The 26,678-nt window shown below is 46.3% G+C and overlaps 1 protein-coding gene across 1 annotated transcript in view; it reads left to right on the top strand.

Moving 5' to 3' along the window:
* Positions 1 to 26,678, top strand: part of reck (reversion-inducing-cysteine-rich protein with kazal motifs) — a 64,395-nt gene that overhangs the window by 14,682 nt on the left and 23,035 nt on the right. Inside the window, exons 2-11 of the mRNA XM_024392772.2 lie at positions 2,467 to 2,525; positions 6,548 to 6,622; positions 7,911 to 7,947; positions 11,919 to 12,004; positions 12,084 to 12,131; positions 13,645 to 13,678; positions 14,339 to 14,536; positions 15,103 to 15,367; positions 15,846 to 16,019; positions 25,006 to 25,218. Coding sequence (XP_024248540.1) covers positions 2,467 to 2,525; positions 6,548 to 6,622; positions 7,911 to 7,947; positions 11,919 to 12,004; positions 12,084 to 12,131; positions 13,645 to 13,678; positions 14,339 to 14,536; positions 15,103 to 15,367; positions 15,846 to 16,019; positions 25,006 to 25,218 — 1,189 coding nt within the window. The remainder of the gene's footprint in view (positions 1 to 2,466; positions 2,526 to 6,547; positions 6,623 to 7,910; positions 7,948 to 11,918; positions 12,005 to 12,083; positions 12,132 to 13,644; positions 13,679 to 14,338; positions 14,537 to 15,102; positions 15,368 to 15,845; positions 16,020 to 25,005; positions 25,219 to 26,678) is intronic.

Genomic DNA, 26,678 nt, shown 5'->3' with positions numbered 1-26,678 from the left:
AAATATCTGAACATCAAATGCTGCCTCTTCACGTAACTCACGCAAGAGATGAGAGCCAGGCCAACGTGTTCCTTCCCTTCATTGCAAACAACTTTGCTGTGTGAAGTAGTTTGGGGAGCAGGGCATGAGGAGTCCAGAGGGGCTGGTCTGTGGGGCGGCTGGTGGGTTGAGTTAGCGTGGGAGGGGGCATTAAAAGGGTTGGGGTGGGAGTGTGTACTGAGAGAGAGAGAGGTTGTGGGGGGCTTGAAGAGGGGAATTCCTTTCATGTGGCTTGTGGGTGGGATTATTACTATTCCTCTGAAAACAGGGACACAGTAGCAGGGCTAGCTCAAAGTGCTAGCACATGTTACTGGGTTTCAAGAAAAGGAGAGAGAGATGGAGAGAGGTTGAGAGAGAGGGAGATAAAGAGTCAGAGAAAGAGAGAGTGAGTCAGCACCCGGAGACGCCTAGCTCTCTGACTCACTAAAAGGGGCCTTGTGGTTGTGAGTGGCTGGAGAGAAGACCGAGACCCTTTCCAAGTCCCTGCCTACCTCTAATGACAGACCATCTCTGTCCAAGACAACTGCATCGCCAATCCACTTTACTGCACTTACTCACGCTCTGCAGTTCTATATATAGGTCACATGACATGTTGACATGTCTTTTCTGTTAAGAGAAAAGGTGAGTCAGTTCCTGCTACATAGTTAACCAACATGATTCAGGCCGGGGCAAGGTTTGTTTGTGGTGTCACTGGTGTTGTTTGCCGCTATTCTGTTAGCTCCCCTCGTATGACCCATGTCTTCCTCTCTGGTGTGTTAGTCATGCTGCTTCTCTCTGTTTACTCCCAGGCCTTTATAGCCTCCTAATGAATGTGGTGTCATTAGAAGCCAATGGAAACCATCGTAGCAATATGACAACAGCTTTTGTTTAGCGTGGGCTGTCAGACAGGAAGGCTCTCTCACCTCAGAACAACAACAATGTGACAGGTGAAATTGTAGCGGTGCGCAGAGAGAACGCTAAGGGGTGTCACACTAATGCACATAGACACACACACACACACACAAACTCTCTCTTTCTCACACACACACAGACACAGACACACACACACACACACACACACACATACACATACACATACACACACATACTTTAAAGGCTACTACAGGGGGTCAAGCCAGAGAGATCTGTGTCTCATTACAAAGACAACTAGGGTGGTTCTGGTTTCCATCAGACCGAACCCAGACCAGGACCCTACCCAGCCCAGACCCACTCGGATACATCACAGACGGTCAACGATGCAGCACTTAGACCCTAAAACACTTTCATCTCCACCGCTGCGTTTGTTGTTCCTCCTTTAGCGTGTCACCGATACGAGATGGACATTAAGAAGACGAGTAAGGAAAAGAAAACAGAATCAAGTTGATGAAAGGATTGAGCCTGGATCAGACATAAATGGAAGGGGAGGAAGAGAGGAGGAGACGAAGACCATGTCTGGGCCGAGATGAAAGACAAAAAGCTGGAGAGAGAGAATTCTGATAATTATGACATTTCCTCAAGGAGCATAAACAGATTATAATATGTTTCTGTAAGAGACCTTTTCCCCTTGTTGTGATTATTATTCGGAAGGCTAGAAGTCTGGCTTGAGCATGTGTGTGAGTTTCCTCTATCCAGTCTTCTCTCTCTCCACCCGCTCTTCTCTCTCTTCACCTTCTCTCTCTCTCTCTCTCTCTCTCCATCCCCTCTATTTCTCTCTCCATCCCCTCTTCTCTATTTCTCTGGGTCCCATTAAGCCCGATGTTCTGTCTGCTATATGTCCTCAGGTCATGGAATTGAGGTTATTCACTTTCATTTAAGACCACAAACGTCTCTTCTGACAGTTTTATTCCATTTACCAGAAGAAAACGTTCATTGACCTGTCATGTAAACTTTTTTTTTGTATTTTTTTTGTATGGAACTGAATATTGTGTATGTTTGCAGTCTTGAGCATCTTAAGATGTCCTGACAAAAATGATGCGGTAAAATACATTGTATCATGCTTCATTGTTAGGCCATTGATGTGTTTGCATTGGTTACGTTGGGGCAGAAGGTCTTGGTTAAGCAGAGACCAACGCTTTCTCAAGAATACACACTTGTTGCTCTGAAAGGGTAGATAATAAGAGCTTACTCCAGATCTGTTTAGTCTGCAGACATTGTTGACCAGACGCACAAAGGATGAAATAGGTGTATTGAGACAAACACATAAGCTCAGCTGTAATACCATTATCAATCAATCGCTCCAGCCCCAAAGCAGAACTGTGTTTTTAAGCCACTGTGAATCCGTTATATTTATGGGTGGATTTCAAGGTGCCGCCCGCCTGGAAAGTCTCTCCGGGTTTGCCAGGGCTTAAGACAAAACAAGCTGGGGAGTGAGTGAGTGCTACTGTATCAAAGCAAAGACTTTCTCTGCAAAGACTAACTCCTCCGTGTCTGTCTGTTTCTCCTCCACAGATTCGTCCTGCTGCCACCATGCTGCGGAACTCACACCATGTAGGGAAGCATGCGATCAGGTAAAGGAGGCCACAGACTGAACACACACACACACACAGTTTAAAGTAGAGCACAAGAGTGAGAGAACTTTAGCCCCAGCACAATGGTCTCCGTATTATTTGTAGCTCATAAATAATGACTATTTGATGAAGAGCACTGAAATGTATTTTTTTCTCTGTCCTTTGAAGTGTAGCGATGAGCGCTAGAATAACAATTCTGCCTGTCTCCCATTTGAGTTAGGAGCAGGTGAAGGGTCTATCTTCTTTTGTTCCTCTTATGCCCTCTCTCGCTCTCTAGCTCTCTCTCTCTCGCGCTCTTCAGATGTAAGATCTTAATTTGATCACTCTATTGTTTCCGAGAATGTTCCTGCCCAGCAGGAAATGCAAACTTTAGAAAACGTTGAAAAACTCAAATACACTACAAGTTTGCATTTCCTCTTTGAAATGTTAGACTTGATTTGCCCGAACAAAAAAGGTATCGATCCCTACAAAAATGTCCATGAATTATAATCCACATAATAACTCACATTTCCCGTTGCTGCAGGATTATTTTCCTGCTGTAGCAAACTATCTCAAATTAAGATCCTACATCTGTATCTCTGCATCTTATTCTTATTTATTGTAGTGAAGGAATCTGCCAAAGCAGTGCACAATTTCATGGATCCTTGCCTTCTGTGTCTCACTAAGACATGAAAGAGACATCTGAAAGGCTTTTTATTTTTTATGGAACCGAAAAAGGGCAGACCCCTAGCCCATTTCAGTAGGCTATTACTGGTGGCGTACCACCAGCACCACTCTCCCCCTCCCCTTTACAGAGAGAGAGAGACTCATTGATGCTGTAGTGTTGAACCACGCTCAGCAAGGTCGCCCTGTCCCCAGCACTGCACCTGCCACTGAGGGGGGGAGATCCAAATTATAGAGGGGGGAGAGAAAGTAAGAGAGTGACAGACAGAGAGAGAAAGAAGGGGGAGAGGGCAGAGATATAATGTCCGTCTTGTTCGCGTCCCTGCAAGCGGCTGTGTTTCTGCAGAGAAAGTGTTTTTTTTCAGGGGTGTGCCACAGGGCTCCGTGTAAACAGTGTTCCATTTCTTCTTAGGGGATGACTACCTCTTTGATGAGGGGAGGCCTTCAGTCTCTGAAAGGACAAGGTCATTCCTCTTTGGATGTTTCAGTCTGGCACCCCACATTTATTTATCTTTCAAAGTTGGACTGAGAAAGAGAGAGAAGTTTTATATACTGAACAAAAATATAATATAAATATAAATGCAACGATTTGAAAGTTTTTACTGAGTTACAGTTTATATAAGGAAATCAGTCAATTGAAATAAATTCATTAGGCTCTAATCTATGGATTTCAAATGACTGGGAATACAGATATGTATTTTTCCATGTGTTTGATGCCATTCCATTTACGCCGTTTCAGCCATTATTATGAGCCATTCTCCCCTCAGCAGCCTCCTGTGCTCAGAAAACCACTCGCCTACACAACGCCACTTGGTCTGCGGTTGTGAGGCCGGTTGGACACTGCCAAATTCTCTAAAATGATGTTGGAGGCGGCTTATGGTAGAGAAATGAACATTATATTTTCTGGCAACAGCTCTGGTGGACATTCCTGCAGTCACCATGCCAATTGTAAGCTTCCTCAAAACTTGAGACATCTGTGGCATTGTGTTGTGTGACAAAACTGCACAATTTAGTGTGGCCTTTTATTATCCCCAGCACAAGGCGCCATTGTGTAATGATCATGCTGTTTAATCAGCTTCTTGATATGCCACACCTGTCAGGTGGATGGATTATCTTGGCAATGGAAAAATGCTCACTAACAGGGATGTAAACAAATTTGTGCACAAAATTTGAGCGAAATACGTTTTTTCGTGCAGATGGAACATTTCTGGGTTCTTTTATTTCAGCCCATGAAACATGGCACCAACAATTTACATGTTGCGTTTATATTTTTGTTTAGTGTAAAAAAGGTGCTATCTATGTAGAACCTAAAAGTGTTCTTCGCCTGTCTACATAGGAGAACCCCTTGAATAACCCTTTTTGGTTCCAGGTAGAACCCCTTTGAGTTCCATTTAGAACCCTGTCCACAGAGGGTCCCACATGGAGCCCAAAAGAGTTCTACCTGGATCCAAAAAGGGTTCTACCTTGAGCCAAAAAGGCTTCTCCTATGGGGACAGACGAATAACCTGTTTGGAACCCTTTTTTCTAAGAGTGTAGGTTGTACGTTTCCATGGCCCAAATTAACCACGTCTTTGTAGTGTTCTGCAGATGTATTTTATTAACGGCCAAGAACTCACCGCTCGACAGCTGCTTTCGAAGGTACAGATCTTGGGAATGTTCCAACTGTAAGAAGATTACCGTCCGTCAGTCCCCAGCCTATACCTCGATGAATTTCACCTCACAAATAAAGAATGTGTTATTAGTTTCAGGTGATTCATTCCATGTGCACTTGATGTTCTGGATAGAATGTCGAGTAATGAGGATAAACAGTGAGAATGCATGAACAGAAAGCAGAACAAGCCAACTTTATCACCCTGGTTAGAATAAAACAATAGCAGACACACGGTGGTGTAGATGTCAGTATCACAGACGAGTCAAAAGGAAGATGCCGTTCAACAGTTGGTGGTTGAACTCCGCTTTAGTGTAGAAATACTCTACTACTACCTCACTCTTTACAAGATATTACTCAGATATTACACAATAACTTCTCATGCTGAATCCAACTGTGGTCTTTTTTTTGTGAAGTTAAACAACGAAGGAGTGAAGGAGACCAACCAAAAACAACATCAACTCCCATCATGTGTTTAGTTTTTTAGATTGCTCTGACTAAGTGGCTATGAATCTTCCAAAGTTAATTTCATGACTGTGCACTAAGCCAGAGAGTGTTGGCAGGCGCAGGATTCTCCCAGACCGTGTGGGAGTCAACCAACAGCTCCTCACCCTGCGTTGATAAGGCCACAGTTGGCAGCTGTCATTGGCCCTGCCATGTTTGTTTTATGTCGCAGGGTCACACGACCTAGAGAGCCACGCCTGAGTGTGAATAGAGTTAAGATGAACTCTTCTGTCATTTGGGGACGATTTCTACTTTTCTCAGGCAAACGTTAGTCTTGTTAATTGAGTGGTAAGTGTAAGCATACCAAATGGCTGTTGTTGTTACGATACTGTTGTTACATGAGAATTTCATTATACAAAACTTGTTTACATAGATCAGAGGTGTGGGGGGGGGTGGGGGGGTTAATATTGCAGATAGATTGTGATTTCCATAAATGTAATTGTCCGCATCATTTCCAATCCCCCTTATACTTTTTGTGAATATGTATATATATATATATATTCCTTTATTATTTTCCCCTAACCATACCACCCCTCCTCTAATTGTAGTAAACTAATGGTCAACAACACTTAGGCTTCTACTTCCAGCCTATACATACTATATACAGTTTACAGACATGGTATATTTGACATGAATGATCTTTTGTTTGTTTTCAGTCCCATCCTTCAGCTTCAACTCCTCCCATCTATCTCTGAACACCAACCAGTTCTGATTTCTATTTGCCATCTATTTTTCAACTGTGCTGTGATGTTTCACAAAAGTTCTGAACCTTTCTTTTCTCATAGATTCTACACATTGTCAATTAAAGATAAATATTTAAGAGTATTATTATATTATTGATCGATTGACAATACATTTTTTAATCACCCAGCAGTGCTATCTGCAGGGTTAGCTCCAGGTAGATGTTGCAATTCTTCCTCCATTCCTGAACCTGCTACATATGGACAGTACCAAAACAAATCATCTAATCTTTGTCTCTTCGCAGCAAAATCTGCAGAGCTATCCCCCCTATTTATTACATTGTAGTGGTTGCAAGAATGTTGTATAATTTAAATGGAAAAACTCTACGTTATGAAATCCAGCGTTGTTTTGTGTATCAGTTCATAAACCATGTGCCATGGAATCGTAAATCATTGAAAATCTGGATATTGTTCTTGGTGAAAACATGTTTTGAATTCATCATAACACACTGGTTTTCTGTTTCCAGCTCGCCACCATAAAAAGTGAATCTCGTTTGAAGCACCTACTACAGCGATTACCAAGCTACTGCCCTGAGTCTATGGTAAGTGCCGATTTCTGGTCTACAAATAGTCTTCGGTCAAATGCGTCTGTAATAAAGTTGGCTATGAAATCTTTCATTATGACAGAGGAAATGTATCGGTGGCCGTGGTAAAGCTTATACGCATTAATCACAAGTCTATTGCACCGGGTTTGGCTACAAGTATAAAATAAGTAGCAAAAAGCGGAGCTTGAAACCAGGCTTAACACTCCTCACCCACCGACGTAATTACAAACCCTAATGTTTTTGATCTGCTCGAAACAGCCAATTAGGAACCAGTCTGTCATTCGCTAGAGGTAAATACTTGATCTTATTTGCACACATGTCTTGCACTCATTTGCTAAACTGGATTAGATGTTTGGATTTTGGAAACGATTTCACCGGCATGTTAGCACTGAAGTTCCATGGTTCCTTTCACTCTCAGACCCCGCAAAACACCTCAAAGCTGCTCTAAGGGATTCTTGGCTCTGTGAGGTGTAATAGAAGATGTACTAAAATTCGCCCCCTGTCGTCCTTCATGTTCTGAAACTTTCTTGGGTTTCCCTTCATCACAAATCATGTTTATACTTCATGTAAATATATAATGTCTCTCCGTCGGCCTCGCAAATTATAGTGATGCCTCCTGACAAGCGGCTCCTCTCTTCGCGAGCCAGCTGACTGACACGAGTGAGTGTTTACAATGACGTACGGAGTTGAACCTCAGACAATGTTCCGTTTTTAAAGTTGATCATCTTGTTTAGGGCTGTAGAGAGAGAGTGTGCTCTCTGAGCAGTGCTCCTTCTCCATGCGTTGTGCTCTCTATCCGGAGGAGCCTGGGATGTTTGTGTTTATTACTGTGTGTTATTAATCCCACACAGTATGTCACCACAAAGCTCTTATGAGTTTATGTGTCTCTGTTGTTTTTTTCTACTGCATTCATATATGTTTTCATTCAAAATAAAATGCTCTCTATAAAATTCAATAGCCTGTTGTTTCACCAGAGCCAGGAGTTCTCGGAGGTCATTTTTTCTAGGGCTGAAAAAAATGTTGGGACAGGATGTCTAGAAATGCACAGACATCCTTACTTTTACAAACCCCTGACAGAGGTCTTCCGTGTGGTTCATTCATGCTCACTTATGTTCAACACAAGGCCCCTTCATTTTTAATTTGTCCCAACTAAAGAGAAACCACCGTACGTCAAGACAACCTGTCGTTCTGTTATGAACTGGGCATTTTCTTTTCCTATTCTCTTGCTTGTTCTGGCGTTGGTCCTCTGTTTATAATGCTATGACCTTTCTTCTGTATTTCACAGAATGAGCTTTGGATTTGCATCAACTCCACACTACCTGGTAAGATCTGCAGGCAGCGTTTCAAAGGGATACATTGCTGTTACAGACAAATCTACCTGTCAGAACATAACATAATGCCTCCCAGATGCAAAAACATTGTTGATCCTTATGCACACACACACACACACACACACACACACACACACACACACATACATCACACACACACATATACACAGACACACCACGTGCACACACACACACACACACACACACACACACACACACACACACAGACACACCACGTGCACACACACACACACACACACACACACACACACACATACACACACACACACACACACACACACACACACACACACACACATACACAGACACTCGCACCACGTGCACACACACACGCACACACACTCACAGTGTTGCTTAGCTCAACACTGTGTACCCATTGAGCCCACACTAAAAGTCCATATAAGTCCACATTTTAAAGCCAGACTCAGTAAGTCTCATTTACATAGTTTGTGTTCATGAAATATCAAACTATCGGGGCAACAGTTTTACATGTTTGTAAACTAACCTAGGCAAGACGTCATAACGTGCTCTACCTAAGATCTCTCAAGCGGCCGCTGGGCCAGCTGCCCTTTGATCAGTATCATACAGCTGGTGTTCTCATTTGCTTGTAGCCTACAACTGGCACTTTAGGTTACTCTACCGTATTCTAAAAATGAGTCGGCTATGGACGTTATAGCAGTATAATGTTATTCTAATTAACACACAATGATATACTGCGCCACAACGGAAGGCTATATAGCGCCGCCGTTATCTGCTTGATCTCTTGCTTTTGCAGTGCAAACACCCTCAGAAACGATAGGATTATTATAAAATAAATCGACCAAGAGGAAAACAACCAACCAGCTAGCATCTCCAGAAAAGTGTGCGAGTAAGTGCATTAACGTTTACTTGGCTGTAGGCTAATCACCCACCAGTAGGTTATGCACATTACAAGCAATGCGTGTGTGGATGTATCTATTATCTAGCCAGCTAAATTAGCTAGCTTGCTAATTAGCTTCACTGACCAGTAGACAGAGCTGGCTCTTGTGATTTTTTTGGCACTGTCCACGGTGTCCAGCATACTGGTCATGCTGAGGAGTCTAAAATATGGTCCAACTAGCTCATGCATATGAGATTTTGTACCCACTGTGACTATTAAAACCTTCCCTAACCAGAAACCGTGGATGGATGGCGGCATTCGCGATAAACTGAAAGCGCGATCCTCCTCATTTAACTATGGATAGAGGTCTGGGAATATGTCTGAATATAAACAGTGTAGCTATTCCCTCCAAGGCAATCAAACAAGCAAAATGCCAGTACAGAGACTAGGTGGAGTCGCAATTCAACGGCTCAGACATGAGGCTAATGTGGCAGGGTCTACAGGAAATCACGGACTACAAAAATAAATCCAGCTATGTCACCGACGTCATGCTTCCAGACAAACTAAACACCTTCTTTGCCCGCTTTGAGGATAATACAGGGCCACCATCGCGGCCGGCTAACAAGGACTGTGCTCCCCTCTCCTCCGTGGCTGATGTGAGTAAAGCATGTAAACGTATTAACCCTCGCAAGGCTGCTGGCCCAAGACGGCATCCCTAGCCGTGTCCTCAGAGCATGCGCAGACCAGCTGGCTGGTGTGTTTACGGACATATTCAATCGCTCCCTATCCCAGTCTGTTGTCACCACATGCTTCAAGATGGCCACCATTGTTCCTGTACCCAAGAAGGCAAAGATAACTGAATACGATCAATGACTATCACCCCATAGCACTCACTTCTGTCATCATGAAATGCTTTGAGAGACTAGTCAATGATCGTATCACCTCCACCTTACCGGCCACCCTAGACCCACTTCAGTTTGCAACAGGTCCACAGATGATGTAATCACCATCACACTGCCCTATCCCATCTGGACGAAAGGAATACCTTTGTCAGAATGCCGTTCATTGACTACAGCTCAGCATTCAACACCATAGTACCCTCCAAGCTGATCATCAAGCTGGAGGACCTGGGTCTCAACCCCGCCCTGTGCAATTGGGCCCTGGACTTTCTGACGGACCGTCCCCAGGTGGTGAAGGTAGGAGACAACATCTCCACTTCACTGACCCTCAAAACTGGGGCCCCACAAGGGTGCGGGCTCAGCCCCCTCCTGTACTCCCTGTTCACCCATGACAGCGTGGCCATGCAAGCTTCCAACTCAATCATCAAGTTTGCAGACGACACAACAGTAGTGGGCTTGATTACCAACAACGATGAGACAGCCTACAGGGAGGAGGTGAGGGCACTCGGCGTGTAGTGTCAGGAAAACAACCTCTCACTCCACGTCAACAAAACAAAGGAGATGATTGTGGACATCAGGAAACAGCAGAGGGAGCACCCCCCTATCTACATCGAAGGGACAGCAGTGGAGAAGGTGGAAAGATTCAAGTTCCTCGGCGTACACATCACAGACAAACTTAATGGTCCACTCACACAGACAGTGTGGTGAAGAAGGCGCAACAGCACCTCTTCAACCTCAGGAGGCTGAAGAGATTTGTTTTGTCACCCAAAACCCTGACACACTTTTACAGATGCGCAATCGAGAGCATCCTGTCGGGCTGTATCACAGCCTGGTAATAGCAACTGCACCGCCATCAACCGCAAGGCTCTCCAGAGGGTGGTGCAGTCTGCACAACTCATCACGGGGGGCAAACTACCTGCCTCAATGACACCTACAGCACCCAATGTCACAGAAAGGCCAAAAAGATCATCAAGGACATCAACCACCCGAGCCACTGCCTGTTCACACCGCTACCATCTAGAAGGTGAGGTCAGTACAGGTGCATCAAAGCTGGGACTGAGAGACTGAAAAACATCTTCTGTCTCAAGGCCATCAGACTGCTAAACAGCAATCACTAACTCAGAGAGGCTGCTCCCTACATTGATACTCAATCATTGGCCACTTTAATAAATGGATCACTAGTCACTTTATACAATGCACTCTAAACAATGCCACTTAAATAATGTTTGCATATCTTACATTACTCATAGCACATGTAAATACTGTATTTTATACCATCTATCGCTCATCCATATACTTACGTGTACATATTCTCATTCACCTCTTTAGATTTCTGTGTCTTTGATAATGGTTGAGGAATTGTTCGATTACTTGTTTGATATTACTGCACTGTCAGAGCTAGAAGCACAAGCATTCCGCTACACTCGCATTAACATCTGCTAACCATGTGTATGTGACAAAATTTGATTTGAACTGGATAGTGGTAAACTAAGAAAATATTCCCAATCCATTGCTGAATGAAAATTGCCCACAAATACACCATTCCATTCAGAAGCTCAAGCTAGGAACATTAAATAAACGTTGTAACGACAGACCCGCCGGTGTTTTCAAATCTGCGACCCTGCACATCATCAGCTGTTGCACAGACAGACAGCCGCACAGACGGACTAACAGCCAGGAGACAATATTACCTTTACGACACGCATTTGTCAGCTAAATTACACTTTGATTCTGTATCATTTAACTCTCATTTATAACGAGAGCGATATACAGTAGATAGGACAATTTGTATGTATTGTTGATATGTTGCTGTAGTCGTGGATGGATCAGAGGAACAGATAGAATATTCTATATGCATCATAATTACCTGGAGAAATCTGACCAGCAATTTGTAAACAAAACTTCCGTACTTATCATTTATAAAAACTTAATTTGAATCACTTTGAAGTAACACAAATGGCCAAATAAGCTTTCATATATTCATTTCAAGATATATTAAAACTGGAAAAAATATATATTTTATTTGGGTCATACTGAGTCTGGCTTTAATATGCTGCCCATTAAAAAGTATGAATATTTTGCAAACCCCCACTAGAGGATAAAATGAACCCATATTTTTATGGTGATAATGCTACACCCAGCAAGATTTGTGGGTAATGGTGGGCATTTTTGTTTGTCTACAGGAGCGTCCAGGAAGTCCGATGGTTGGGTTGGCCTTGGCTGCTGTGAGCTGGCCATCTCGGCAGAGTGCCGCAGAGAGTGCAAGCAGGTGAGAGAGGAAGTTAGTTTGGCCAGTTATGGCCTCATCCATATGGTCTCACCTAATTCCTCATTTTCTGACCCTATAGGCATCATCCAAGAACGACATCACAAAAATATGCAAAAAAGACACAGAGGTAAGTAACACGAGGGAGGAGTGAGCTCATCCAGTCTGCTGAGAAGATTTAGCTTAGCTATTAGCTTAGCATAGCGTAGGCTAGCAATGTGCTAGCAGAGGTCTCCTTTCATCTGGCTCACCTCCTCGTTCCAAACAAACAAACAAACAAAGCGGCGGGCTTAATGTTTGGTTTGGACCACAACCACAACCAAACTCCCCCCACCAGCTTTAATTAGGCACTGGCCCCTTTCATCTTGCCCTTTCATGAATCCTTGCGAGGGGAGCCAAAGCACGCAGCAGCATTGGCCTTTATGTTCCTCTGTGGTGTTGTTGGAAAGAAGCCAGTTAGTTTTCAGATTAAGTTTTAACAGTACTTAGGACAGGACTGTTTTTATGTATTTAAAAAAAAATCAGGTAATCAGGTAAGTTGACTGAAAACACATTCTCATTTACAGCAACGACCTGGGGAATAGTTACAGGGGAGTGGAGGGGCGATGAATGAGCCAATTGTAAGTGTGTGATTAAGTGACCATGATGGCCTTTTTGGGAATTTAGCCAGGACACGGGGTTAACACCCCTACTCTGACGATAAGTTCCATGGTATCTTTACTGACCACAGAGACTCAGGTCCAAAAGACGGCACCCTACACAGTGCAATGTCCCCAATCACTGCCATGGATACCCATTTGATGAGCGATAGAAAGAAAGAGGGATGGAGAGAGGGGTGGGGTGGAGAGAAATAGAAAGAAAGAGGGATGGAGAGAGGGGTGGGGTGGAGAGAAATAGAAAGAAAGAGGGATGGAGAGAGGGGTGGGGTGGAGAGAAATAGAGAGAGAGAGAGAGAGAGAGTGGGAGAGAGAGAGTGAAAGAGGGGAGAGTGAGAGAAAGGGGGAGAGAGAGAGAAAGAAAGAAAGAAAGAAAGAAAGAAAGAAAGAAAGAAAGAAAGAAAGAAAGAAAGAAAGAAAGAAAGAAAGAAAGAAAGGAGAAAGAAAGAAAGAAAGAAAGAAAGGGGGAGACTGAGAGAAGGGGGAGCTAGAGAGAGAGACAGAGAAAGAGGGGGAGAGAGAAAGAAAGAGGGGGAGAGAGAGAGAAAGGGGGGAGAGAGGGAAAGGGGTGAGTGAGAGAAAGGTGGGAGCGAGAGAGAGAGAGAGAAAGAAAGAAAGGGGAGACCGAGAGAGGGGGAGAGCGAAAGAAAGAAAGAAGGGGAAACCGAGAGAGAGAGAAAGAGGGGGAGAGAGAAAGAAAAAGGGGGAGAGAAAAGAGGGGGAGAGAGAGAGAAAGGGGGAGAGAGAGAAAGAGGGGGAAGAGCGAGAGAGAAAGAGGGAGAGAGAGGGGGGGAGAGAGAGAGAGAGAAAAAGAAAGAAAGAGGAGAGACCGAGAAAGAGAGAGAGGGGGGAGAGAGAAAGAGGGTGAGAGAGAGAGAGAGAGAGAGAGAAAGAGGGGGACAGAGGGGGTAGAGGGGGTAGAGAGACACAATATATTTTTTTCAATTATACTTTTGATCACAAAATTATTTTTCTTCTCATTTCCAGAAACCACTCTACAGCTGTATCATCAAAAATGAGAGTAAGTTTCCCAAATCTCCATGACAAGCTGCTAGCCCAAGTCCATCAATCTGAGCCCGAATTTCCAGTGTGATTAAACATGGAGTCAGCTCAGGGCCCTTTGACCTCTGTGAGGAGGAAAAGAGTCACCACTCTGCTTGACGAGCCGTGTTTACGTGCCTGAAAGGCAAGGTCTTGACCTTTGGTCCGCAGAAATGATTTCATCTGTCACGGAGTCAGCCAGCCGATGAAATCCTTATTTGTATTCGGAGCTGCAATGTGGTGGTGTGAAACTGCCTTGCAGACAAGCCCACCACAGATGCCTTTGGGCGATTATGAGGATGTGAGGTCTTGGACTTCCCTGAAGTCTAGCAACTGAGGATTACCCCCAATGTTCACCATGCATATTTAATCAGACTATTCTCTAGGAAATCCTGGAAGTCTACTCTATTCTACTCTAATTCAGCAAAGAAGAATTCCTGATGCTTGAATGTCGATCATGTTTGCGATGTCTGTCATATATTTCATGAAGCTAAAGGCTATTTAAAAACAAAATAGACTAAATAGCCTTTATAATAATAATGATTAACTCTTTTCTATTCAATTCTGTTTACAATTCCATTGAAGTGAATGACTGATGGAAAGCAAATTGTAACTGTGTTGTCTGTCTGTGCTGCCTCAGTGGGCTCGGTGTGCTGCAGCTACGCAGGGAGACACACCAACTGCAGAGAGTACTGCCAGGCTATCTTCCGGACAGACTCCTCCCCCACCGTCTCTCAAATCAAAGCTGTCAAGGAATACTGCCAGAGCATCAGCCCAGAGCTCATTGGCTGTGTGGGCAACTACACCAAGTCTTACCCTATTAGAAGCCCCATAGACAGTAAGTATATCTATTACTGACCTATCAGGAGCGTCGTAGATAATGAGTATATCTAATACTGACCTATCAGGAGCTTTGTAGATACTGCGTATATCTAATACTGACCTATCAGGAGCTTTGTAGATCCTGAGGATATCTGTGCTTTGTAGCCTAGTGGTTAGAGCATTGGGCCAGTAACTGAAAGGTTGCTAGATTGAATCCCTGAGCTGACAAGGTAAAAAAAATACTTTGTTCTGCTCCAGAACAAGGCAGTTAACCCACTGTTCCTAGGCCGTCATTGTAAATAAGAATTTCTTCTTCTCACTTGCCTAGTTAAATAAAGGTTGAATTTAAAAACAAAAAAATATTATAATAATCTGATACTAACCTATCAGCAACTGATAATGAGTAGTCTTATATCCAAATAATTGCCCAAGTAAATGCCCCTCAAGTATAAAGAATAATATATTTAATTGAATTGAAATACTAATTTATCAGGACCCCATTTAATATATCCAGTGTGTATTTTATGTCTGTGTTGCCTTCCTCCCATCATTGCCTATCACTAAGTTTTTTGGTCCATCCAGGCCTGTACTGCTGCGACCGGGCAGATGAGCCCCACTGCCAGGTGGCATGCCGGCGTATCCTTCGCACCATGACCACGGAGCATGAGATCATGGAGGGCCTGATCGATGAGTGCGGCAGCCAGCCACTGCCCCAGGACCCGCTGTGGCAGTGCTTCCTGGGCAGCGCCCACCCCCCAACCAAGAGCGAGACGGAGACCTCCCCCACCGCCAAGATGGACGGCGCCAAGCTGCACTGCTGCTCCAAAGCCAATACCTCATTATGCAGGTTAGTTGTTTGTACTCTGATGAGATGCGTATAATAATATATATGCCATTTAGCAGACGCTTTTATCCAAAGCAACATTTTACATATTGGTGGTCCTCGGAGTTGAACCCCCTATCCTGCCATTACAAGGACCATGCTCTACCAACTGAGCTAGCCACAGAGCCTTATGGAAACCACGTGAATTTCAAGTTAACACATGAAGTTTTCCAAAAACCCATTTTCATGTAATCACATATGACAACATATAAAGCAAAATGTGATAACATGAAACTACACATGTGAAAACGTGTTTTCAGGTGTCAGATTATTGCACATTTCAAGATGACTTTATACAGTTAGATGGGCCAGAAGGTTAGGCACACTCAAAGTTATGGAGATTTTTTACATTGTTCAAAGGCAGTGTACATTTGAGTCTGGTTTTACATTCTTGGGTTGTGTGTCTGTCTGTATGTTTAACTCGGGTTTTGTCAACCAAAAGGGATATGTGTCAGGAGATCAGCACCAACTGGGGCACTCAGACATGGCAGGAGTTTGACCAGATGTGCGAGTACAACCCTGTGGAGACGGATCTGATCACCTGTTTGGCCGACGTCAGGGAGCCCTGCCAGCTTGGCTGTAAGGACCTGGCCTACTGCACCAACTTCAACAACAGGTATGGTATATACCCAGCTACTACACCAGATAAGTACATAGGTATTTATACCAGCTGTGCCCCACTAGAGATCCTAGTTCAAGTCCAGGCTCTGTTGCAGCCGGCCGTGACCGGGAGACCCATGTGGGCGGCCCAGCGTCGTCCAGGTTAGGGGAGGGTTTGGCTGGCAGGGATGTTCTTGTCCCATTGCGCACTAGCGACTCCTGTGGCGGGCCGGGGCAGTGCACGCTGACACGGTCGCCAGGTGCACAGTGTTTCCTCCGACACATTGATGGGCCTTCTCATTTAGTCACACGTCCAATTTCAACACATACAAACCACCCCGGGGTATGACAATGAGAGCGAAAGAGAAAAAGGACACGTAAATTATAAATGAGTCATTTCGTTAAACCAGAGTGTTACTCACAAATGGCCGAATGGTGAACTGGCATCCTGCAAACCCATGTTCTCCATCACCTCAAGCATTGGGCTGGTCTGACGCAGGCTAGGCTTTTAGTCCTGGAGTGTCACAGAAAGGTCAGGGGAGAAGGCGAGGTTGGGTAGGGAGGGAGGGAGTGAGTGCATCCACCCCACCATTTTCCCCAGCCCCGTGGTTGGTGGGTTAGTGGCTTCCATACATAACCCTATGTGCACCTCCAAACCCAAACTGGAACCAACAGCCTCGTAACCACATTAAATAATACACTGCAGTTAACACAATGACATTGGTACGTTTCATGTATTTATCTTTCTGTTTAAACGTTGGTTGTGAAACGAAGCCCTGTGTCTAGTCGATCCCATGCTAGTCATTATGGCTGGCCAACTGGTTGGGGCCGGGTGAAACCAAGACCTCTGGGGTCTCTTCAGAGAGACAATGACTAGTTGACCACGATGTTACTTTATAGGCTCTGTGAGTATTGTGGTCGCCTTCCATGACTTTGTACTAGGTTGTTTAGAGGTCACCGAGAAAGAAGGAAAGAGAAAAGGATAGAGAGACTGTGTGTGTGTGTGTGTGTGTGTGTGTGTGTGTGTGTGTGTGTGTGTGTGTGTGTGTGTGTGTGTGTGTGTGTGTGTGTGTGTGTGTGTGTGATTATAGTTTATGGTGTGTGGGTTCCCTTCGACAAATACACTTGACCTTGGAGGCCAGACGTGTCACAGCTTGCTGCATCCTGGCTTGGGACAGGGCCTGAGACCCATGCGGGACGCCATCAAAGCCCGGCGGGCGAACTCACACAAACACACACAGTTCAACAGAATGATCCCCACTCGTGGACTCATCCCCACCAAGCACTGTCCACATATCTCCATTCCACCACCAGCCATTTGCTTTGTCCAGTTTCAAAAGGGACAGAGAAAATATATGATTGGATACAAGGGGATCTGAAGAACATGAGCTACAGATCTCATCGCTTGATCTCTCTTTGTCTGTGATATAGTTTTACATATGTCTTTGTCTGTTGACTGTATTGGTTACAACACAATAATAATGATAACCATAACGTCATGATTATCATAAAACATACTGTATCAACACTTGAATTGCAGCCCGGCAGGCAAACGATGTAATTAATGTTCAATCAAACAAAAAAAGTAATTGAAACTTCTCATGGTAGGCCCTCTTAGAGAAGATTTGGAAATCCCAAGTATTCCATGTATTATTTCCATTGGGGAAGATCAATGAATTCCTCTTTAGATGATGGCACCGCTTCTCCCCACTGTGGGATTTAGAGTACAGACAAACAAACGCTAGCTCTCATTTCCTTTGAAGGAGTCCCGGGGCCATTGCACGAGAGTCTCCCCCTCGGGGTTCAAAAGCTGGGGTGACCAGCGGCGTGGGGGCACAGTCGCAGTATGGAAGTTAAATAGGGCTGGAGGCTAAAAAAAACATTGTGACCTCTGTGTGTCTGTCTGGCTGTCTATCCACCCGTCTGTCTGCCTGTCTGTCTGGACAATAGGGCCCACCAAAGCCCATGGCAGGAAGTCTCAATCCACATGCCAATCATTCTGAGAGGAAGGTGGGAGAGGCGGGCAGAGCTAGAGAGAGGGAAGTGGGGGAAAGAGGTCATGTACACACACCCAGGACCTAGGATGTTGACTCCGGTTGACTCAAGTTGACTAGACCACTATCTTAGATAAAACTCTTCTAGTTCTACTTATTGACTGAGAGTACGGTTGCCATAAACACCATGCCTATTTTAAGTTGATCTTGAATTTGAATTTATTGAGTTATATGAGGAATAGCTGACTCACTGACTGTATTGAGCCTGCTTGGTGAAAATGAAATGTATTTAATAGCCATCCTAAATACCTATGCTTTAATTGGAGTGACTTTCCTCCCTTTCCATCTGAGTGAAAGAGAGAGAGCGAGAATAGGAACAAGTCACTGTAAATAAAAGTGAAGATGTCATTAAAGTTTATTTTTGGGTGGAGTGGAAAACCTCTATGACCATTACCCACCAATGGGGTCACGTTTGGTTCATGACCTGGAGCTGAGGTAAGGCTGTGGTCCCTCTGCTTGTGGTCAAGACCTCACTTTCCTTCCCCTCTCACAGACACACACACACACACACACACACACACACACACACCAGAGGTGTGGACTCCAGTCACATGACTTGGATCCATAAATGTAAAGACTTGAGGCTGACTTGATATAAAATAAAATAACTGAACCCTCAAGACTCGGGACTCAACTTTGACTTGAGACTGATGACTTGAAATGATCTTTCCATGTTTTGTTACGTTTTGACACTCATTTTGTGGATTACTCTCCACGCAGACAGAGACAGTATTTTACAAAAAGAAACACAACAGATTGGCTAGTGAAACATACACTCGGGCCTCTGATTGGACCAGAAAACTGTCAAACAACACAGGTCGCGTGAGCTAGTGGTCCTCTTTTGAGGGGTGCGAGTATGAAACTGAATGGGAAGGATCCATATTGTTCATAGATTACATATTTGAATAGATTACATAGGTAGGCTTTAAGTCTACCATTTGTATTTGATGTTTATACATTTTCCTATTTGATCTGGTCACGAACATAGGTCTACGGCATTGCACCAAATGATTGTCTCAAAAACATCTTATCTGTGCTTCAGAACCAAAGAGTTGAGCGTCTTGACTGCTGACCAATGACCAGTCATCAGATTTGGCGCGCAAAGGCGGGCGCACATAATCAGATTAGTGACCAGAAAGCTCTTGTTTAATTTTCTCCGGGTTATGCCCGACAGAAGCAGAGTAGCCTACGTTTACATTATCCATATAGAATGCAGTTTAGCAATCTGCTACGGACATATCTTTGCCAGAACAATAGGCTACATGGCGATTTCATTGATCATTTTCATATTTCAGATAGTCCTAGTTTGGGTGAGTTAATTAGGCTATTTACATCAGTTCTGCGTACTGGCTATGTCTGAAGAGAGCTGTAACATCGCACTGCCTTCAATACTTATGGGATGAAAGTGTAACATTCTGGCGATTTAATTCCGATATTTGTGAGGAAGAGAAAGGCTAAAGACAGAACATGCTTTCTAACCTCTGCATACAGCAGATCATCAACCTCTGCTGCTGTCACGTCCGTTGAATGGAAGAAACCAGGGCGCAGCGTGATGTCTATTTATTAACGAAGAAACACTAAACAAACTATACAAAACAACAAAACGAACGTGACGCTATATACTGTATAAACAGGTGCGGTTCTGGCTCGGGACGTGGACCCCGCTCCACTTCACACTTACTTAATGTCTCTGGAGCGGGAACCCTCACCGCCGACCACGGATTAGAGGACACCACTGGATTGATGGTCGAGTCTGGAGTGAGTGGCGCCTCTGGATTGGAGGGAGATTAAGGCGGATCCGGACTGGAGGGAGACTCTGGCGGATCCGGACTGGAGGGAGACTCTGGCGGATAGCGGACTGGAGGGAGACTCTGGCGGATCCGGACTGGAGGAGGGAGACTCTGGGAGACTCTGGCGGATAGCGGACTGGAGGGAGACTCTGGCGGATCCGGACTGGAGGGAGACTCTGGCGGATAGCGGACTGGAGGGAGACTCTGGCGGATCCGGACTGGAGGGAGACTCTGGCGGATCCGGACTGGAGGGAGACTCTGGCGGATCCGGACTGGAGGGGTAGACTCTGGCAGATCCGGACTGTCACCCGTCGTGGTAGGTTCCGGACTGCGACCCGTCGTTGTAGTTTCCGGACTGTGACCCGTCGTGGTAGGTTCCAGGACTGTGACCCGTCGTGGTAGGTTCCGGACTGTGACCCGTCGTGGTAGGTTCCGGACTGCGACCCGTCGTGGTAGGTTCCGGACTGTGACCCGTCGTGGTAGTTTCCGGACTGCGACCCATCGTAGTAGGTTCCGGACTGCGACCCGTCGTGGTAGGTTCCGGACTGTGACCCGTCGTGGTAGGTTCCCTGACTGCGGTTCCCGACCCGTCGTGGTAGGTTCCGGACTGCGACCCATCCATCGCAGGAGGTTCCGGACTGTGACCCGTCGTGGTAGTTTCCGGACTGCGACCCGTCGTGGTAGGTTCCGGACTGTGACCCGTCGTGGTAGGTTCCGGACTGTGACCCGTTGTGGTAGGTTCCAGGACTGTGACCCGTCGTGGTAGTTTCCGGACTGCGACCCGTCGTAGTAGGTTCCGGACTGCGACCCGTCGTGATAGGTTCCCGACTGTGACCCGTCGTGGTAGGTTCCCTGACTGCGATCCGTCGTGGTAGGTTCCGGACTGCGACCCGTCGTAGGAGGTTCCGGACTGTGACCCGTCGTGGTAGGTTCCGGACTGCGACCCGTCGTAGTAGGTTCCGGACTGCGACCCGTCGTGGTAGGTTCCGGACTGTGACCCGTCGTGGTAGGTTCCGGACTGTGACCCGTCGTGGTAGGTTCCGGACTGCGACCCGTCGTGGTAGGTTCCGGTCTGCGGCCCGTCGTAGGAGGTTCCGGTCTGTAGACTGTCGCCGGACGCTCTGGACTGGGTACTGTTGCCGGACGCTCTAGACTGGGTACTGTTGCTGGACGCTCTGGACTGGGTACTGTCGCCGGACGCTGTGGACTGGGTACTGTGACGCCGGACGCTCTGGACTGGGTACTGTTGCCGGACGCTCTGGACTGGGTACTGTTGCCGGACGCTCTGGCCTGGGTACTGTTGCTGGACGCTCTGGACTGGGTACTGTCGCCGGACGCTGTGGACTGGGTACTGTCGCCGGACGCTCTGGACTGGGTACTGTTGCCGGACGCTCTGGACTGGGTACTGTTGCCGGACGCTCTGGCCTGGGTACTGTTGCTGGACGCTCTGGACTGGGTACTGTCGCCGGACGCTCTGGACTGGCGAGGCGCACTGTAGGCCTGGTGCGTGGTACCGGCACTGGTGGTACCGGGCTGGGGACACGCACCTCATGGCGAGTGCGGGGAGGAGGAACAGGGCGTACTGGACTGCCGAGGCGCACATGAAGCCTGGTGCGTGGTGTTGGCACTGGTGGTACTGGGCTGGGGACACGCACCTCAGGGCGAGTGCGGGGAGGAGGAACAGGGCGTACAGGGCTCTGGAGACGCACAGGAAGCCTGGTGCGTGGTGTTGGCACTGGTGGTACTGGGCTGGGGACACGCACCTCAGGGCGAGTGCGGGGAGCAGCCACAGGACGTACTGGGCTGTGGAGGCGTACTGGAGGTCTGGAGTGTAGAGCTGACACAACCCGTCCTGGCTGGATGGTTATACTTGCCCTGCAAATGCAGGGCGCTGGCATATAGCGCACCAGGCTAGAAATACGCACTGGAGACACCGTGCGTTCCACCGCATAACACGGTGCCAGACCAGTAACACGCTCCCCACGGTAAGCACGAGGAGTTGGCTTAGGTCTCCGACCTGACTCAGCCAATCTCCTCGTGTGCCCCCCCCCAAAAAAATCTTGGGGCTGCCTCTCGGGCTTCCGTGCTAGCCATGTACCCTCATAACGTCGCCGTTCCTCCTGTGCTTTCTCCACCTGCTTCCATTACAGAGTCCTTTCCCCTCGGTACTTCTCCTCCCCTGGCTGTGTCCAGGACCCTGCTCCATCCAGTATTTCCTCCCAGGTCCATTTCCCCATTAATCGCTGTTCCTCTTTATCACGCTGCTTGGTCCTTGTTTGGTGGCTTATTCTGTCACGTTCGTTGAATGGAAGAGACCAAGGCGCAGCGTGATGTGACTACGTTCTTCTATTTATTAGTGAAGAAACACTAAACAAACTATACAAAACAACAAAACAAACGTGTCACTATATATAAACAGGTGCAGACATAGGCAACTAACCATAGACATACATAAACACCTAGATAGTATACACCCCCCATAAACATACAAAACCCCTAGACAGTACAAAAACACATACATCACCCATGTCACACCCTGACCAAACCAAAATAATAAAGAAGACAAAGAATACTAAGGTCAGGGCGTGACAGCTGCTTACAACTAGGCTGTATGATCCTGCCTGCTCTGGACATAACAGAAGTGACATTACATCCCTAGTTGATCATGATTGTCAACACAAATTACTTAAATGGCGCAGTTTATTTCTGTGTCTTGCTTTTTGAAAATGCATCACCATTTATGGATGTAATGACACATTCATAGCCGCAGGAAGTAGGGGTTTTGAGGGTGCTGCAGCACCCCCTGAAAAATAATTTTTTCAGAAAGTAATGCACTGGGCCTCTACTATTAGCGACCGCTATAGCTGTCTGTAGCGCCCCGCCATCCAACACAATTCATTTCATGTAAAGTTTTTTAATTTTTTAATTTTTTACATGACTTGACACTTGACTAGAAAAAACTTGGGACTGGACTTGACTTGCTCTTAGAATGCATGACTTGGACTTAACTCAAGACTCGTTCTACTTGTGACTCGACTTGAGACTCGTTCTACTTGTGACTCGATTTGAGACTCGGACCTTGTGACTTGAGACTTGCTTGTGACTCGAATAATAGTAACTTGGTTCCACCTCTGACACACACACACACACACACACGTGCGCGCACACACACACACACACACACGCACACACACACACGGGCAAGGCAGCATGAGTGGCCAGTGGGAGATTTTAAAGGCTGTTATTAAATCAACCACTGGCTGGAGATCAGCGCTAGACCACATTCAACATCATTCAACCCTAGGACCATGCCCCAGGACTACCTGACATGATGACTCCTTGCTGTCCCCAGTCCACCTGGCCATGCTGCTGTTCCAGTTTCAACTGACCTGAGCCCTAGGACCATGCCCCAGGACTACCTGACATGATGACTCCTTGCTGTCCCCAGTCCACCTGGCCATGCTTGCTGCTCCAGTTTCAACTTCCACCTGACTGTGCTGCTGCTCCAGTTTCAACTGTTCTGCCTTATTATTATTCGACCATGCTGGTCATTTATGAACATTTGAACATCTTGGCCATGTTCTGTTATAATCTCCACCCGGCACAGCCAGAAGAGGACTGGCCACCCCACATAGCCTGGTTCCTCTCTAGGTTTCTTCCTAGGTTTTGGCCTTTCTAGGGAGTTTTTCCTAGCCACCGTGCTTCTACACCTGCATTGCTTGCTGTTTGGGGTTTTAGGCTGGGTTTCTGTACAGCACTTTGAGATATCAGCTGATGTACGAAGGGCTATATAAATAAATTTGATTTGATTTGATTTGAACATCACCCAGTGGAACCTACAAATCACCAAGCCCACACTGGACCTACATAAACCTACCAATCACCCAGCCCACACTGGACCTACATAAACCTACCAATCACCCAGCCCACACTGGACCTACATAAACCTACCAATCACCCTACATAAACCCCAATCACCCGGCCCACACTGGACCTACATAAACCTACCAATCACCCAGCCCACACTGGACCTACATAAACCTACCAATCACCCAGCCCACACTGGACCTACATAAACCTACCAATCACCCAGCCCACACTGGACCTACATAAACCTACCAATCACCCAGCCCACAATGGACCTACATAAACCTACCAATCACCCGGCCCACACTGGGCCTACATAAACCTACCAATCACCCGGTCCACACTGGACCTACATAAACCTACCAATCACCCGGTCCACACTGGACCTACATACACCTACCAGTCACGCAGTCCACACTGGACCTACATAAACCTACCAGTCACGCAGTCCACACTGGACCTACATACACCTACCAATCACCCGGTCCACACTGGACCTACATAAACCTACCAATCACCCGGCCCACACTGGGCCTACATAAACCTACCAATCACCCGGTCCACACTGGACCTACATAAACCTACCAATCACCCGGTCCACACTGGACCTACATACACCTACCAATCACCCGGTCCACACTGGACCTACATACACCTACCAATCACCCGGTCCACACTGGACCTACATAAACCTACCAGTCACGCAGTCCACACTGGACCTACATACACCTACCAATCACCCGGTCCACACTGGACGTACATGAAAGACACTTCCTCCCTCCCGTAGATCATTAAAGAAAATAGTCCTCTCCCAGCAACAGGTTTCTTCAGGAAGTAGTGCTTCTCGGCACCAGCCGTTGGTCTTTTGTTCCCTGGCTTGTATCTGGGATGTTTCTGTAGTGACTAACAGTAGTAAACAGTGGCTGTCCGGCTGCTCGGGGTGTGACATCATCACAGCCACATCCATGTGCGGTTGAGCTGTGGACACAACATCTGGACTCACAGGGCAGAGTGACTGTGCAACCCATTAGACAGAGACAGCGGCAGTGTTGTGTGTTACGTTTTGGTTTATATGGACATGGGTTTTTGTCTTCTGTAGTAAGATTCACTCTGTGACTCACTTTGTATCCATGTCCTAACCTCGAGTCGAAGCAACCTAGCACCCACCCCAAAAATGTTAACTGATTCTCTGTGTTTCTGTTGTGTGCACATTTGTATTCATTCTGATAGATGCGTGTTCTATTGAGTCCATCTGCTAATTCTATCTGTCTCCCGGTCTTATTGACTCCAGGCCCACTGAGCTGTTCCGTAGCTGTAACATCCAATCAGACCAGGGCGCCATGAACGACATCAAGCTGTGGTCCAATGGGACGATCAAGATGCCCTTTATGAACATCCCCGTCCTGGACATCAGGAAGTGTCGTCCGGAGATGTGGAAGGCTGTGGCCTGCGCCCTGCAGATCAAACCCTGCTACAGCAAGTCCCGCGGCAGCGTCATCTGCAAGTATGTACCCTCTTTGTTCTCATTCTGTTAATTGACTTCACGTATTTAGTATGACTTTGGTCTAGTTTCCCAGACCCAGGTTAAGCCATCTCCTGGACTAAAAAGTGTCCATTGGAGAATCCCCATTTAAAGTGCTTTTTAGTCCAGGGATTGGCTTAATGTGGGTCTGCTGTTAATGCGTTACCATTTATCCAGCCTTTGAGAAAACATTCTATTTTGAAATCACCCACCTGGTAAAATAAAGTTAATAAATAGTTAAATAAGTACATACAGCATCCCACCTTCACCTTCAATCGACTCCCGTTGTCACAGTAAAAAGTCCCCCTCAGGAAACGACCGACAAAGTAGCAGCTGGAACCTAAAACCACATGAACCAAATACAGGTGATCTCATATAGAGCGCTCTGCTGACACAACATGTAGTTAGATTGACTCAGGGAGGAGGATGTTGTGGTTTCTGCATGGCTTGACTCACTATCCCACCTCAGGTTATTTATGTGCAGATCCTTTGACTGAAAGCAAATCTTTTGATTGGAGCTTTTTCCTCTGAGAGCAATCACACCTGGGTTTCTGTCAGGCTGAATGGGGTAGTTAGCATGTTAGTGACTGTGGTTAACACACCAGCATTTACCTGTACACTAGGCTAGCCCTCAGGGCTGTAACAGCCAATGCATGTGGAGGCCTTATCAATGTGGTCAGGAGCGTGTTCCAGCTGACAGGCTTTATTCACAGGTGCTACACGTGTGTGACAGTGGCCTTTTGTTGCACCTTTATTTACATTTGCATTTCTAGGGGGAGCCCTTGGGCAGACACACACACACATAGACAGACAGACAGACACACACTCCTTCATTGTTCTGGAGGTAGGGGGGGATTAGGCCTCCTCACGCTACCCCTTTCAGAGTCATTCTTCCTGGGCTGCTTTGGGATGTCAGGGGGCCTGTCTGGAGCTCTGTACCCCCCGCCCAGGCTCTCTCCCCCTCTATACCCAGCCACAGAGGACAAAGACGGGATGTCAGTGAGCGATGGCAGGACAGAACCCCACATACATCAGTCAGAACTTAGATTGGCATGTTGTATTGGCCTTGTCCAGTACAACTAAACGCTGTGGCTCCGCTGTTCATGTCTGAGCAAGAAATGTGTGTGGCTGTGTCTGTGTCTGTGTGTGTGTGTGTGTGTGTGTCTATGTGTGTACGTGTACATGAGTGTGTGCATGCATGCTTATGCCCATGTACAAATAATCTGTCTCTTTAAATAATTACTCATACACAGACTGTACAACTCAACTTAATCTCTTAATCTTCGGCTCTCGGGTGAATGACTTTTCTATCACACATAATTGTTTTGTCAATCCTATTTGGCTCAGTGTGTGGAATGCCAGGTGTACCATACTGATTACCTGCAGCACAAAGGGACGTTATTACATTAGCCCGCTCAAGGCAACAGAAACGCAACATGCAT

Source organism: Oncorhynchus tshawytscha, linkage group LG29 (assembly GCF_018296145.1).
Source record: "Oncorhynchus tshawytscha isolate Ot180627B linkage group LG29, Otsh_v2.0, whole genome shotgun sequence".
NCBI lineage: Eukaryota > Metazoa > Chordata > Actinopteri > Salmoniformes > Salmonidae > Oncorhynchus > Oncorhynchus tshawytscha.
The sequence above is the reverse complement of the archived record's forward strand: the minus strand, read 5'-3'. Positions and strand labels throughout refer to the sequence as shown.